Source organism: Pestalotiopsis fici (genome assembly GCF_000516985.1).
Source record: "Pestalotiopsis fici W106-1 unplaced genomic scaffold PFICI_Scf_6, whole genome shotgun sequence".
Taxonomy (NCBI): Eukaryota; Fungi; Ascomycota; class Sordariomycetes; order Amphisphaeriales; family Sporocadaceae; genus Pestalotiopsis; species Pestalotiopsis fici.
The window spans coordinates 3,320,163-3,336,233 of NW_006917096.1; the positions used below are offsets into that span (position 1 = coordinate 3,320,163).

Here is a 16,071-nt window from a genome sequence, read left to right on the forward strand (position 1 = left end):
TCGTTCATATCTAGCGTTAGCCTCCTTCACCCTCACCTCCATAAAGTACATGCACAACCTTCAACCTCACCTTTGATTTTCATTCTCTCCCCTGACTCGCCCTCTCTTGCGTAATCCTCTCCAACTGTCCTCCTCTTGGATCGGATCGACGAACCAACGCAAGAAGGGTGTTTCGGTTGAATCTTGAAAAGGACAACACTTTGCCATCCTCCAGGTCAACAAAGACAGCCTTTCTCCTGTAGGAGGACAACCTCTCGATCACCTCTTTCTTTCAGGATTTTCCGGAGCCCCTTTTGGAAATAGTATGCTCCCATGTCCGCCACAGCGACGTTAACGGCGACCATGGCAGACCTGAAGGAGCCGGCGCATGGTGGTCTCTGGTCGAGTTATGCCGGCTCAACAGTACCACTGTCGACTCGCTTCCCTCATCATGTAGACTCGGCGCTTCCGCATTCTTCAGCGGCACCGCCTCAGCACAGCGCTGGCCGGACAAGGACCAGCATCGACCACCCATTCACCTACCCCAGGTACTCTCAAGGAGATACGGACGCCTTTCACCGGCAGCAGCAGCAACAGCAGCATCACTCGTTGACGCAACACCACAGTTATCCAAACCTGAAGCGCTCCTATGATGAGAGCGAGCACCCACCATACCAGGAGATCGTCCAGGACCTCAGAGATGACGGCTCAAAACTCACCGTCAACCACGACCACAAGCTGCTCTCTTTCCGTCGCGTCCAGGACAAGCACACAATCGTTGACCAGCATGGACGAATGCAGCAGCTCGAGCTCTCGGCACAATTGCACGGGATGTTCTTCCTCTCGGAAATGCCAGCAAACACTAATGATGGGGCCACTATGCAGCCAGAACTTACCTGCTACCGCCGGAATCTCTTTCAGATCAGTGGATCGCTGATCACGCCGCGAGGCCAGTTGTCAATTCTGCGTGCAGAGACGGGGGAACAGGTCCCAGTGAGCAACACTGAAGTGACAGTATCAGCCATCGAGTCGGTTGACGGACACAATGTCCGACTTATTGTCATCCCATGGAAGACGCCGCCACCAAATGCGCCAGAGCTGCCTCAAGGACCCGACCAGGAGCCGCCTTCTTTGCCATTGATTCCTTTCCAGGATGACGGTACTGAGACAGATGGCGAGTATGCGGTCTATCCCATTGGCTGGCGGCGTCTGCAGTTCCGAATGTGAGTTACTCGAAAGACGAGTACTCAAAGTGCTTGCTGCTAACCTTGATGACATAGTGCCACTGCCAACAATGGAAGACGCAAGGAGCTTCAACAGCACTTTGTAGTGCACCTGAAGGTTATGGGAACACTGAGCGATGGAAGCAAGGTTGTGCTGACGGAAGCTACGACAGCTCCCATCGTTGTGCGAGGGAGGAGCCCGAGAAATTTCCAGGCTCGCAAGGAGATCCCACTTCTGGGATCAAGCGCTGGATCACGAGGACAGGCTCTCGTCGAGACGGGGTTGGGAATCGTTGCCGGGCCTCTGAGTGTCAAGCCCCAGGATAACAAGCTGAGGGGATTGAACCTGGAACTGCCGCGAACTGCATTCACGTTTAACGCGACAAAGTTGCCAGGGACTCCTGTGACAATGAGATCAAAGTACGTGTGCTCTCCGTGCTCAAGGTCGAGGGCATGTCCCAACGACCGACCTCAAGCATCTTCCATACCTACTTCTTCCCTGACCTTCTGCAATCAAACAAAGGGGCACTGGAACGTATTCACTAACCGTCAATAGCTCATATCCCTCTTGGAACCCGGCTAGTCAGCTTCCCGTTTCTCAGATGCCTCAGTCAGCGACGGCAGCATACGCACCAACCAGCCTCTCGGCCGAGGCCTACCAGAAGTTGCCAATTTCGGGAGCGCAAACGTACTCGACCGAGCCTCAGGATCTGCCTCTGCAAGCGACCATGCCCCCGGTCCAGGTCTCCATGGTAGCCAGCGAGCAACAGCCCGCAATCCGGACGCAGTATGCATATGTCGGAAACACGACAGCGCCGCCGCAGCTTTCGATTCCCGCGACCGCCATGAGCACCGGCTCGGACAACAGCTTGAGCGTGCCCCGTTATGTCGACAGTGCCAGGCCGGCAAAGAGCCCTAGACATTCCACACACCAATCCGTCCACAGCGGTAGCTCGCTGACGAACAACGATGCTTCCGAATACCGCTATGGCTCGTCGTACGTGTCTGTGAATCACCATACCCCTGGCGACTTGACTTCGTCATCATACAATGCCGGCGACAGCGGTTCGGCTGGCGGACACGCCCAGCCTCCCTCGCGCGAGTACTACCCTCCAACCACGACGTGGACAACCACTGCCAGTGAACCCAACGCCACGGTGCATTCGTACCACAATACGGACAGCAGACCTTATGCGTACTCGGATCAATACAAGACTGGGCACGCAATGCCTCCGCTCAAGACGGATCCGAACCAAGCGCAGTCCTCGTACGGTGGTCAGCTGAACCACTACAGCTGGAGCCCGACATGAGAAGCAGCAGCTGTTGCAATAAACTCGTCGCATACTCGAACAGAGTACGGCTCATTAATAAACAACAAATAACCTGGCCGTCATCAAATACCAATACTCTGGTATCGGCTAGAGGCATGGCTCACAGGGGGGGCCTGCCAACATACTTGTACTATAATTGATTCAGGACCGCAGGCCAAGAACGGAAGGGCCACGGAATTCTGGACTCCGAGTCCGGTGGTTTCTTGAACGAGAAACCCTCGTTCAAGAAACCAGGGAATGCCCACAAATAAAGGAAGCAACAGGCTTTTGTGAATCGTATCTCCGGTTCGTGGTCCAGGGAGGACAAAAGAGGGTGTTGTTGATGCGGCCGCTGGATATTCCCTTCTACAACCTCCCCAGCATTCGAAAGTGCTTGAACCGCATCACAGCAAACACTTCTGGGCCGATTTTGTTTTATTTTCCCATCGCCCCGATCTCTCTCGAAAAGGGCGCGACGCGCAACAACATCAAAGCGATAGGGGTTTTGGCGTTTGATGGAGTAGTCTGTATACTTTGGAGATTTCCTGGGTTTTCTTCCGGTGGAAAATTCATTTTCTCTTTTTCTTTGTGTAGTTTTTCGCATATTATCTTTTTTTTTTCCGCGTCGATATATATCTGCATATCAGACGACAGTATAGCATATATAGCTTGTAGGATGTGGTAGCTAGGCATTTGTCGATCTTAATCGCAAATAGGGAAGAACCGGCGAGCTGGGCCAAAGTGAGCAAGCTCGAACAAAAAAAATATCAAGTCCAACATGGGAATTATCCATTATTGCCAGTATTCTTTCGTGCTCATCTGCCAAGGACCATGGTCGTGGCTGTCTGAATGGTTGTGATGTTATAATATGTGTATAGTCGTGTTAGCCGCATGATTAGAGCCCAGGCTCTTGTGTAAAGATGTTGAAGAATACCAAGAGAAAGAGAAAGAAGAAGAAGTAAAGGAGGGTTTGTTGTTGGGCGGCAGCGGCTCGTTCGAGAGGCGGCGTCTGATGCCGTTTAAACGCGATTCCCGCCTCTGTGTAACTATTGAGGATCCTCGAGAATTGGTGTCGGGACAGGGAACCAGGTTCAATATCCCGCAATGTTGTGCAGGCGGAGAAATTTTCTTTTTCTTTTTTGGCAAGTAAGCAAGAGATTTGAATGTTTGATACGTGTGTAATCTGCAAGCTGAAGAGGATAAAAAAAGAAAGCATCGGCGGCGGCGGCGGCGGCTTCGGTTTGATGCAGCACTAGCAAGTCGGCGGGCCGCAGGATACGGGGCCCAAGACGTCCTTTTCTCTCTCGACTTATATTGTATGTGGGAGGTTGAGTGAAAGTCGAGGGTTCTCCTTGGTTTCCCACCAATTTTTGGCGTCTGTCCCGGGGCATTTTCTTTTTTTTCGGTTTTAAAGTCGACAAGAGACAGAAAAAAGGAAGAAGGAAAAAACCCGAGCCAAGAAATATATCCAAATGTGTGGATATCATGTGCGGTGCGGCTCAATACTGATGAAACAGCAGAAACATCGGACGGGCGTCGGGACGAGTTGACTCTTTCCTCTTTAGTGAGGCCCCTAACGTAGGTTGGTTGAATCGATTACGTTCTTCTAAGAAACCAAAGAACTTTGACGGCTGGAGCGGCAATTGAAGAGGAATCGGGGTTTCTTGTTTTTTTTTCCTCAGTGATGAATAAAGTATAATCACAAGAGCAAAGGAATTGGAAGAAGGAGAAAAGAGAGGGCAAAGGAGGAAAAGTGAAAAAGGGAAAAAAGGTTATTCTGCCTTAACATGCCTCAACGTTATTCAAATGAGAGAGAAAAGAGAGGCTAGAGCTGTGACGATCCCTGACTACTGCCACGTTCTTCCAATGGGGGTAAGGGAATTCTCAATTCAACTTCTAGAAGTACCTTGGTATTTGGGAATTTCGGATTGAGAAGAACCCGCTTCGCTATTATTATGATTACTATTTGATCTACGGTCCCGTATCAAGTACGCTACACTACTGGCAATACTACTAGCTAGGCAATACGTATGTGCAAGGCCCCAACAAAGACAAGGAGCCCCAAAAGCCTCATCAGGGGAAAGAAGGCAAAAGAGGGAATGACATTTGCACCGGTCCCGATTCCCACATCTCGTTGCAGGGGTTTGGGTTGAGAGAGAGAGGGAAAGATGGGGGGTGGAGGAAACATGGCAAACAAGAAAGCTGGATGGATGATCATTTGATCACGCGGCTGATCGGTCCAGCTAGCTACTGGGATATAGGGAAAGAAAAAAAGAGAGCCCATACACAGCAACAAGAAAAACACACATACGCAGATACAGCAATAGATGAGCAGCAGCAAGCAAGTCGACATCTCAATTTCGCAACTTTGACTAGAGTTTTGGGTCATGGGTGTTGAATGGGGAAATGCCATTTGCTGATCCCCTCCCAGTGGCCTGGAATTACCCGCCCCATCCGCTGTTGGCTGGCGTCTTTTGTCAGTGCACTACCGGTAGGGTTAGTGGATGGAGGGGGAGAAGAGGGGCCCCATCAACGGGAAGTCCGGTGCGTCGTACGGTACCTTTCTTATTAGTTGAGCCGCTTATTGCGATTGAACGCGCCAGCTGGCCGCCAGTCCAGGTTTGCTCTCTTCAGCAATTCTTATCAGCAAAACCGAGATTTGGCGTTTCGCTCTGACAGCTGCCAGAGACATCATCAGACCTTTTACAAAGCAAATTTCCCGACCCTCGTCCTCGCAGCGCCATCACATCACGATATTCTGTCCAGCGTCACATTGGATGCGGCGCCGCGCAAAATTACTCGTTCCCAAAACAGCGCAAAAAGACCCCCCCAATCATCAACATTCTAGCCTTCTTGGAATGCAAGACAGTCCCATGAAATATTGAATGAGCTCATTCCCTAAACAGCTCTAGCTACAGCAAAAGGACATTGCAAAACAGCCCATTGAATCCCAGTTTTTGGACTTTTGTTTCTCTTGGTGCAGTGCGGCGCCTCTTTTTTTGGACCACAAACAATCTATACACTAAACCATGTTCGAGGTCCCAGACTCGAAGCGGTCAGTCTTTTTGCGCCGATCCCGAGAAAACTTAGAATGACCAAGACAAAAAAAAATTGTTGGCTGACGTCTATCATGTACCAGGGTCCGGCGTGACGAGTTGTTTAATGATGTTGGTAATGATGGAGACGCACCCTCGGATGCCGAGGTCAGTCTAGATGAGGATGCGGAAAAGGAGCTGCGTCGACGACTCAATGCGCAGCTTTCCGGCCTGCTTGACTTTGACATTACTGCGCCCACTGAGCCTGTAAAGGGGTCGTCAGGGCAAGTTATTGGCGAAGCTGCTGCTGCCGAGGATGGGGAAGAGGAGCCTGATGAGCTCGCCTTTGAGTTTCGCCTTTTCCGCGACGAGGCACCTAGCCATACCGTCGTCATTCAGCAAAATGAGGACAAGCCCGGCGCTCTCGGTGCCGGTGGGTTCGTCATGCCAAGGCGGCCGGACGCGTATTACATCGCCGAGGCGCCCGACGCCGCGACGCTCGAGAAGCTCAGGTACTCTGCCGTCTCCTCGGACCATCTCCTCGCCGACGCGGGGCGCAGACGTTGGGGCCTGGAGAGGCCGTGGCGGGTGTTGCGCATCAGCGTCAGCGGCAAGCCGTTGACAGACGGATCGTCGTCCGCCGTGACGGCTACAGCAGATGATGCAGACGCCAAAAAGAAGAGGCGGCCCGGCAAGAAGCGCAGAATCGTCCTCCGGACGCGCGCCAAGGCAGAAAAGGAAAAGGCCGAGGCCGCGCGCAAGTTCCTCGAGAGCAAGGAGGAGCACCTCAAGGCCAAGAAGCAGCGCCTGAACCGGGAAAAGAAGCTCAAGCGCAGGGCCAAGGACAAGGAAAAGAAGGCAGCCGCTGGCGCAACCGGTGACAGCGGTTCAGTGGCCGGGCAAGGGGCTGATGTGGAGATGGCAGACGATATCAGCGATGGCGGTTCGGCGGCGTGATTTTGAAGCCTCGTGCCACATGCGATGAATTGAACCCGAGTGCATACGAAAGTTGGCATTGGTCATAGCCCATGGACAGTCTCTTGAAACCATTCTTGTCACTTGGTATAAACATATTTGGAGATTGCGCGGGCCATCTCCGTCGTGCTGCAAAAATGGCACAAAGACGGCCTGTTCTATATGCCAATTGTACATCCGGGCAGGCTGTATTGTCACATTTGATGCAGTCTTTAGGGCTGTAAGGCTCTATTTCTTCATGGGCGGCGTCGTTACACGGATATCTGGCCTTGCTATTCAGTGCTGGAAATCAGAGCTGGAAGAGAGGAATCTCTGAAGCTGTGGCTCAAAACTCGGCGGGTTTCCATTAGGCACATCCAGCTGGTTATACGCATGATGCACGGTGAAAATTTGGGGCACATTATGGTGATGTTACCTTTGAATTTGGCACAAGCGTCCTGTAAGGGTCGAATGACGGAAGCAAAACTCCCACGCAACGTATTGCAGCGTTGCCTGCAAATAGTGATGGTTCGTCTCGGTACATACTTAAAGGCCATGGAGACTTGGTGCGAAACGGACATACAACGATTGTTATCAAGTATGCATCATCATGAAGTTGTGGGTGATTTGTTGAGTGCACCTGCAAGATCAGGCGGATCTAGGCAAGGGCCAAGCAACAGACAAGATGGCTGAATTCCATAATAGTCATTGTTACACACTGTTCGTAAAGGCATCCCGATGGTCCTCACCGTCAGAGCCTCTTGTGCAAGTACATGAGATATACTTTACTGTTTAGTAGATATCAAATTCACCTACGTATTAGTCTCACACCACAGCAGCAGCAGGCGCCTGTTTTTGACATTGTGAGGCCCATTGTGCGACATTTGTACTGTAGCTCATCGATATTGGTAAATACTAAGAGCTCTACCAGCAACTAGTGGGCGATGTGAGATAACCCCAATCTGGAATGCTTTCTTCGCTTGGGAATATCACGGTTAAGAGCCTGAATCATTCCTCCTGCCCCTGAATCTCAGTCCCGAGGATTGCTCATCCAGCACTCGAACATCAACACCCGTGCGTGTAGCTCCCTCCAATCTGTTCATTTCCCGTTTCCTTCGCATAGACTCTTGCCAAACATCATCTTCATTGAATCCACACTCGCACAGTGCCTTCTCCCATATATCATAGATCTCGTAGTCGTCGGCTATCTCGCAAAGCATGAGAATTCGATCACCAGTTGCAGATTCGTGGATATCTGCGCCAGCAGAGATCAATGATGTAAGGAGATTTATGCATCTTTGATGATCTTGGCTCTTCGACTTCGTGTTGAGTGGAATCGCTTCACCTGACATTTGACGGTCTGGAAGTTCTTGGTCCGAGGTCTCGAGACGTTTGAAGTCGTATATAAAGTATAAGGCGAGTGCAAGGGGGGACCACCCCTCTTCTTCGCGAATATTTGGATCTCCTCCGATATCCAGATAAAGCCTGAGGAGAGTCTCGTGCTCTGCCATATTTTCAGTTCTCTCCCACCCGAATGATCGAAAAACTGCACCATATCTCAAGAACAATTGAAAAACCCGAACCGCATCCTGGAAAGCGAATCCTTGACAAATATTTTCGTAGAGATTGGTCCAGCAAAACATCAGTCCTGGCGAAGTTGGGTGTGGCGCATCGACGCAGTCTCGAATTGAAGGTAGCAGTTCTTCAATTTGATCAAGCTTTTTCGGGTATAACACCCACCTGGCAAGGTGATTGAATGGAATCTCATCCACGTCATCTAGTAGCATTCTATAGCCACTTTCATGGAGGAGATATCGGGAAATAGATGGTGCCCCCAAAGCGACTGACAACTGGGTAGTCACTGAGCTTGAGGTCATGACACAAAGAGCAAAGAATCACAACTTACGAAAAAAACATTGAGGCCATTTCCATCTCTGTCTCTGAGACTCAAGCGCCGATCTTGGAGCATTTCCATAAAAGCGGCAAGGTCATCGTCATAAAGTATATCGTAAAGGGGAGAATCATCCGGGATAATCGAGAATAATTGAATACGTGGGAGAATGTCATAGTAACCCGCGTTGTCAGGACCGGACGAATATGCAATGGAGAGTCCCTGTAAGCAGAGCTGTTTTTTTGGTATAAAGGTGAGTGTGATTCGGAAGTACTTTTCGTCCTGCCTTGGTACGCTGTTGCGGATGCGGTAAGAGGTAACCTTGATGACCAAGACTCCAATTGGAGTTCTAATGTAATTGAATGTAGAGAGCAAAGGCACAACTTGGGGCTTTGCCAGTGTACGATTGGATGAATGAGACAGGACAAGAGACGTTCCATGGCGGGTCATAGACTCTTGTGGTGAGTCCGTGGAAGAGACACCAGGTCCGGGGCTACTCGCGGGACTATGCGATGGACTGGTTCGGGTCTTTGCATGGTTCGAGGGCTCAAAAATGTTTTCTTCGTGCGCCTGCTTGGAAATATGGGTCGCAATCCCGTCTATTGCCCCAGAGGACCGACTAAAATTGTCCGAGAAAGGTGTGAGTTGCCGCTTGAGTTCAGCCCTTACAATCTGGCCCAGGTTGTGAGAATCATTCGCAGCTACCAAAGTCTTCGATATGGATGTTGCGATATTTTGCATACTGCTCGCTACATGACTCTGTACACGATCAAAACCTTCAAGAAGTCGGGTATCCATAATGCGAGCCAGTTGTTCTGATTCTTGCTCGCGGTATAGCAAGCTTTCAGTGCAGTGATGTTTGTGACACCAGACTAGAGAGGAGGTGAGTTAACTCTCTATTCTGATTGCTAGAAGTGCATCTTGGTAGTAATGAACACGTACCTGCTTTTGACGAAGGGGCCCAGTAGTCCAAGAAAGCCTTCATATAGGCTGCAGCCGTGGCAGCTGCATATCTTTGCCACCGCTTCGACTTGTGGCTATCGGCATAATCACAAGCGCCTTTGATGACAACGCAGGGAAAATTGTCCCACACGCCCGCGCTCTCCATTTCGAAAGCAATCACTTTCTCCTGCTTTGCAATGGTGTCGCGCATTTCGCCAGATTTCATGACTGTATCGCCCGACGCAATTAGTCCGACGTGCGCAGCGGGACGGTGCTCCAGGGCAGGTTCAAGACGATGACGAATGATCAGTGAACCGCTACACCCGACTTTGTCGCAGACGCCTGTTTCGTCAAGATGTCGATATCTCGAGTCAAACAGTCAGTCGTGCTCAACTCCTGGGTATTGGGCCAGCAGCCTTGATTGTTCCTGGAGTAGTTCGAGGTAGTAAGCCGCCTTATTGTCCAAGTCCTCGCGCACCCGTAGAACTCTCAGCTTTGCCAGCAAAGACCGTATCTGTACATTTGGCCGACCCAGAACATCATGAATGGTGTCCTTGCGGACAAAACGAGTGGGCAACTGCCGGCCGAGATCGTATTGCACCACACCGTCGCTGATAATGACATCGCCGAGCACAATCTCCTCCTTTTCTGGCGTATACGGCGTTACGCCGCAAACTCCTACAATGAGCGCAAGCTCAATGTTAGGGAACGAGGACCGGCACTGCGCGGCGGCAGCTGCAGAGTGGACTTTGCCCATGGCTGACAAGTGCACCAGCACGACATGATGCCGACCGATGACGCCAAACGTGTAGGCATTGACATCGCCGGCAGCCTTACTAGGCAGGGAGTCCTGGTAGTCATCCCAATGTTCGTCAAAGACGGCATCTGCGGCGTCGGCCTCGAGGGGGAGAGCGCAAAACACGGCGACGTGAAAGTCGCTCGGCGCCGGGCGTCGCGACTTCCTTGCGCGAGAGTCGTCAGCAGCCTCGGGAGCTGATGATGCCGAGGAAGCCATAACTGAGCGATTGCTAGCCAAACGTCAAATGAATGTTGGGCGACATATCTTCAATAAGCTGTGGTTCAAGAAGGAGTTCTTTGCACAATCTAGTATTGATTGCTAGTGTCAGGTTCTCTCGGACCAGCAATGTCAAGGAAGAAGAAAAGGGAAAATATGCCCCATTTGAGAGAGCGGCTGAAGATAAGAGGGGTAAGTGTAAAAAGTACACAAGGCTTTTTCAATCAGACATCACCTGCAGCCCCCAAGGAATGGCTCTGCATCTCGGCTTACGCCCAACCTATATGGCGAGCCAGACCCGGCTTCCTGGCCCTATCATTGGACGAGGTGATTGGGCAGCTTTCCAATCTCTGGGGATTGCTTTTAGCAAAGTCAGCATCTGAAGTGCGTGATCATAAACAATAGAAATGAATAGAGTGGTTGCCGATGAAATAGCGATAAAGACAATGGAATGAAGATTGAATGATGCGATTTGTATCCTAACCTTAGATAAGAAGACCGACAATCAAGGGTGGCGTCCATATCGCGCGAACATGCCGTGCATATCAACAAGATGACCAGCCCCAGCCCCTAATAAGGCTGTACCCCTACTAGTCATTCTATGACATATATGGTGAATAAAATCAGCACATGTGCAATGCATGCAACCACAAGACAGACGTTGAACAAAAGGCCATGATTTATGTTGTAAATTGTAAATTTATTGTATGTCATGTATCAGCGTACAGGCATAAATACGTTATCAAATTAGAAAGGCAGACACATGAGCACATGTTGCTCCCATCACGTCTTCTGCCAATCCTCCACTTGGGTATATACAATGCTTGTGCCTCCTCTGCCAACACAGCCTCCTCACTGGAATTAGAGTTCTGGTGTGGGCAAGGCACAAACTCTGGGACTCGATAGAAAATGAACTTTTGAAAAACCTGCAACGCCTAGCGAAAATTCCACCAAGCACGTGTATAGTATCCAACCCAACCGAGACACCAAATCTCAAATACAGCATTAAAAAGCAACTCCCAAAAGTATGTCCCAAATCAAGAAACGAATATATCTCCTGAACCATTTCCGGTGTCGACCAACATGTTCATGAAACTGTCATTGTTTTCCACGATATTGTTCGTCACCGGAAGTGCAACGTTGGCCGCGAGACCGGCACTGTTGTTCTTCTTTCCTCCCTCGGCAGGGAATTGCAACCACTGATCAAAGTCGATATTCGTGCCAGTTAAGGCGTTCCAATCAAATTCGTCTTGGTGGTTCGCGTTGAAGTCGAGGTCCAGTTCCATGGGCGCAGGGGCACCAGCATCACTCGAGTCGCTCGCAGTAGGGGTAGCATCTTCCTTCTCCGTCGGCGGTGGTGTGTTGCCGGTCGCAATGTGGATTGGCTCAACAAACGCAGCTTTTGGCTGGGCCCGGTCAATCTCGGGTTGCGTCATATAGGGCAAATTCTCCGGCGGAGGAGTAGCCATCTTTTCCGGGACAGGAAACGACGGCGCCGAAAAGCTGTTGTGGTGGGTGGGCTTTTCGAATTCTGTGTTCATCCGGGCAGCGTTGTGGGAAGCCTGAATGTCGATGGCTGCCTTGCGGAGGGCAGCGTCCAGGAAGGCGACCGCATAATCGGCAGCCGAGTATATATCACGTAGTTTCTCCATGACCTTCATGCATTGCCTGAATCCGCGCACTGCCTTGTCACGGGCATGGATGAGCGGGTTCTTCATCTCGAGAAGGTGAATAATCATTGCAGGAAGGATGACCGTCACGCCCGTCGTCGGCAGATACCTCTCCAAACGCAGCTGGTGCATTTCAGCAGCCATGCGCGTGATCTGGGATGCGGCGTCCCGGACCTTCATGCGGGACATTTCTTGAGCCTGTCGCGACGTCGTCGGAGCGTGCATCGGCGATGCGTGGAGGAATTGGGGCCGGTGAAGAGCCGAGATGGTAGTATAGTAGACCATGTGTAGAAGGTTTCGCTGCACAGCAATCGTCCTGTAGCCGTCCTTGACATCCATGGGGGTGAGCGCACGATACTGGCAGCAGGCAGGCAGTTGCTCAACCCAGGCCATGAGTGAGATGTCACAATCGGTGACATTTTCCATGTTGTTGATTTGTTTCTTAGGGTGAAGCATCATGGTGCTGTTGGTCGTGTTCTCGGCTCGCTCGGAATCTCTGACAAGTACCGAATATTGGGCCTTGAGCATCTGGCTAATGCAGAGACATAGCTTGGCCTTGGCCACACACATGGAGGCAAGCTGCTGCTGCATCAAGACGTCCCGGACAAGCGTACAGTCGTGGTTGATGACTTGCACATCATCGGCGAGTGGGCCAATCTCGAAATCGCCTTCTTCCAACATTGGAACATCAAAGTCCTCGTCCTTTATCCTCGTCGGTCTCCTCATGCCCAATGCAATCAAGCGATCACGCATAAAGCAGGACCACCATATTCTCTTCCAGAGCTTTTGTTTCCTCGGAGACATGCTGGTATTGGCAGGGTTGCGGTGGAGACCAATGGTGTGAGCCAGCGATATAGCCACGCCCATCCAATGCCATGTATCCTTTTGGTCATCTGGCGTCTCATACCAGTATGTCATGAGCAGTAACGATTGGACAAGGACGAGACGATCGCTCTCATAGTCAAAATCGTACAAAAGCTAGTACTGTCAGTATAGCCCACATGTGAGTCTCAAAGCGGTATATATCTTACCCTTGTCTTTTGGAAATAGGCCTTGCGGGCAGCTTTCCTGTTGGCGTACCCTGCCTCCTTGAGAATTTTTACATCCACGTAGGCAGTACCGGCAAACATGACAGCGTGGTACAAGAACAAGCTGATCTGCCCGCACAGGCCATCCACGGAGTTTATGGCACTCAAGAAGTCATGCAACTCGAGCAGTGGCATGTATGGGTGAACATACTCAACGTAAGCCCGGAGCAGAGCGTTCTGCAGCGGAAGACTGGGGAGTGTCAGGGCTCCCTTCATGTGCAAATAGCTCACATCCTCGCTAGCAATCTTGGCCGGCAAAGGCCGAATGAAGGCAGGCAGCTGAGATGAAGCATCGGGGTCTTCTAGCGAACTGAGAAACTGAGCAGTCTTGGCCTGACCAAAGGCAGCGGCGCCATCCTGGTTAGTATTGGCGAGATTAGGCCAAATGTTTGGATATCTGGACCCATTGTTGCTGGCCTGTAATTGGGCTAGCATCAACGGGTCTGGCTGTATGCTGGCTGACTGCTGCTGATCTGTAGCACGTGAGGTAAAACCCCGAGGTCAGTGTCCATGCTTCAATCAGAGTGACGGAGCAAACAATCATAAAAATTATTTTCTCATTTGGTGACAGCTCATTGAGAGATGCTGACATTGTTGACATGTGAAAGGGGACGTGGGGCACCACATCACTAGGTAGGGGCGGAATTCTGGGGAAAGCTTACAGATGAGGTGCGGAACGTGACCATCCAAACCGGCGTCTAACAGGTTAGATTGGCTGGGCTGGACATTAACCGCATTCGTCGCGTCATCGCCGGTGGTCGTCGCAATGGAAATTTCGCTCGGCCGGCGCAGATCTGTGGCCGGGCTGATGTTGACGGGGTTGCTGGCAATGTGCTGCTGTGTCTTGTGGTGGTGTGCCTCGGCTTTGTGGTGGGCATGGGTGCGAGCACCAGAGTTGGGGTCGAAGAGATTCTTCCTGCAAGCAATTCAAAACCGGGTTAGGCGAAAACAAGTTCAAGGGTAATCTTTTTTGGAGAAGTGCCACGGGTGTATTTGGGGTAGTGGGAAAAACAGCCAAAGAAACATCCTTTACTTGTAATGACGCAACTCCTCTTGTTTCTTTGGGTGAGGGGGGTTATAGAAGAAGAAGCATTTTAATGGCCCTGGGCAATTGTGCCTGTGTAACGGGTTCGCGCAGGGGACAGCCATTAAAGCGTGAAAAGACAAAGTAAAAATAAGGGACAAGAACACAAAGTGAGACCAGGTCTCAGGGAACACAGCATCAGCTGCTAAAATGGCACACGACCATGCAGCAGCATATGAATAAATGATGTGGACGTGATCGTGAGCAAATAAGCCAGTAGACAACTTACTTTCGTCGGCGGCTCTCCTGGACTACGCATTCGACGTTATCCCACCGGCAGTTGCCGCACGGAGCGCCTTCCACCACATCGCAGCGCACTTTGCGGGCCCGACACGACACGCAGGCGCGGGCAGCTCTTCGCTTGGTGATCTTGGGCGGGCCATTGTGATCCGATTCCGATGCCGTTCGTTTCTTGGGGTTTGCATTGGCACTGCTCTTGTCCTCTGGGCTTGCTGCGGGCACCGTGGTTGTGGTGTCAGCCGCCGCCGTTGCTGATTCGTCGTTGGCCGGCTCGGGCGAGCGGACGTCGGGGTTTTCTTGCGACATTGCGTGTATTGTGTGTGTGTATGTATAAGTGGGATTTGCAAAAGATGAAAAGAGACGACAAGGATTCTTGGCCGTCAAGAAATTCCAAGGTGATCCCACGGAGCAAGGGAGGCGAAAAAAGATGTGCCTCTCAACTCGTCAATTGGGATTGTATTTTCGCCTTCGTAGTCCCAAGGTTTGTCGTCGTGGATGGAAACTCGAGCAAAAGTAATAATATAGTTGGCTGGGTGGCAGCTATTGCGTCAAGCGTCTGCGTTCACGCTATAAGTCGCTGATGGCCAACGGTGATGACTCGGCCGCTGCTGCTAAAAACTCTCTGCCTTAGTCGAGGACTGTTGAACTTCTTTTGACACCCGCACATTTGAGATTTGAATATCGAAATCGAGCATTGGATTCCTGGGATTGCAGTAGCAGTTCGTCAAGCTAGTCGTCGTCGTCAAAGAAGAAGAAGAAGAAAAAAAGGATGAAAGGAAACCCGGACGAACAGTCCGGAAAGCGGGTGGGTGGGGGACCAGGGACTACTAATATATTTCATGGAGATGATCACCCACGCGATCAGATCGTGTCTGTCTTTCTCTGTCTGGTTCATACAAAGTACATGGACTATCCCGTCCCTAAACTACTACATACATGATATTCGAACAAGCATTCAAGGGGTGTGTCTGCAGTGCCTGGACTGTTGCTTGGCTCGTCAATGTGCCCAATGAAAAAGGGAGGGAGGAGTGTGCGTCTACATAGTAGTACGTACGGGACAGTAGCGACTTGGTGGTTGAGATTTACCCTACCAACCTAGTCGTATTGTGATACTGCTACTATTGTACGCTACCACTACGAAACTGGAATGCGTGTCCCCATATCTTTTTCACATCGCGTGCCCACTTGGTCGCCTTGGCAGCCCCAGGAAAAACAGTTATCAGACAGGGGCTGTGTGGGTGAGAGTAAGAGAAGAGAGAAAAACGACCGGCGGCGACCTTGCTTGCTCCCTGCAGAACGCACGCCTTGCTGCTTTGTATGCTTCCTTCTCTCACATGCTTGCATGCTTCACTCATGGCCATCTGACTTGTTTTTACCTCACTCGTGTCCAGCGCCCGCGTAGGACATGGCCGATGGAAGCCATTTCTCACGTTTCCAGAAAACATGGCTTTATTCATTTTTTTCAGCTTTCCTGTGCTGAATTGGGGGACCAAAAAGCTTGAGCTCCACCGTTAGGTAAAATGCCAGGTCAGCAGCCTCCATAGGAAAATTGAGCCTGGGGGGGTCCCACGGATCTCTTGCCCTTTTGCACCAGCCTGTGATGGGCGGCGACCCCAGGAAAGGTTCAGACGGCTCCGCCT

The 16,071-nt window shown here is 51.0% G+C and overlaps 5 protein-coding genes across 5 annotated transcripts; 2 read left to right on the top strand and 3 right to left on the bottom strand.

The window, feature by feature from the left end:
- Positions 1-342: 342 nt before the first annotated feature.
- PFICI_09469 (uncharacterized protein) lies at positions 343-2,512 on the top strand (the record flags this gene model as incomplete). Its single annotated transcript, XM_007838050.1, has 3 exons — positions 343-1,202; positions 1,260-1,622; positions 1,759-2,512. The coding sequence occupies 3 exons, from the start codon at positions 343-345 to the stop codon at positions 2,510-2,512; spliced, it is 1,977 nt and encodes a 658-aa protein (XP_007836241.1).
- A 3,029-nt stretch (positions 2,513-5,541) lies between these two features.
- On the top strand, positions 5,542-6,504 carry PFICI_09470 (uncharacterized protein; the record flags this gene model as incomplete). The annotated part of the gene is made up of 2 exons (XM_007838051.1): positions 5,542-5,567; positions 5,652-6,504. 2 exons carry the CDS (start codon positions 5,542-5,544, stop codon positions 6,502-6,504), a joined length of 879 nt encoding a protein of 292 aa, XP_007836242.1.
- Positions 6,505-7,496: 992 nt separating this feature from the next.
- Positions 7,497-9,560, bottom strand: PFICI_09471 (uncharacterized protein; the record flags this gene model as incomplete). The annotated part of the gene is made up of 3 exons (XM_007838052.1): positions 7,497-8,351; positions 8,408-9,264; positions 9,335-9,560. 3 exons carry the CDS (start codon positions 9,558-9,560, stop codon positions 7,497-7,499), a joined length of 1,938 nt encoding a protein of 645 aa, XP_007836243.1.
- A 153-nt stretch (positions 9,561-9,713) lies between these two features.
- PFICI_09472 (uncharacterized protein) lies at positions 9,714-10,349 on the bottom strand (the record flags this gene model as incomplete). Its single annotated transcript, XM_007838053.1, has 1 exon — positions 9,714-10,349. The coding sequence occupies one exon, from the start codon at positions 10,347-10,349 to the stop codon at positions 9,714-9,716; it is 636 nt and encodes a 211-aa protein (XP_007836244.1).
- A 1,037-nt stretch (positions 10,350-11,386) lies between these two features.
- Positions 11,387-14,737, bottom strand: PFICI_09473 (Cutinase transcription factor 1 beta; the record flags this gene model as incomplete). The annotated part of the gene is made up of 4 exons (XM_007838054.1): positions 11,387-12,997; positions 13,051-13,580; positions 13,770-14,023; positions 14,421-14,737. The coding sequence occupies 4 exons, from the start codon at positions 14,735-14,737 to the stop codon at positions 11,387-11,389; spliced, it is 2,712 nt and encodes a 903-aa protein (XP_007836245.1).
- Positions 14,738-16,071: the final 1,334 nt, after the last annotated feature.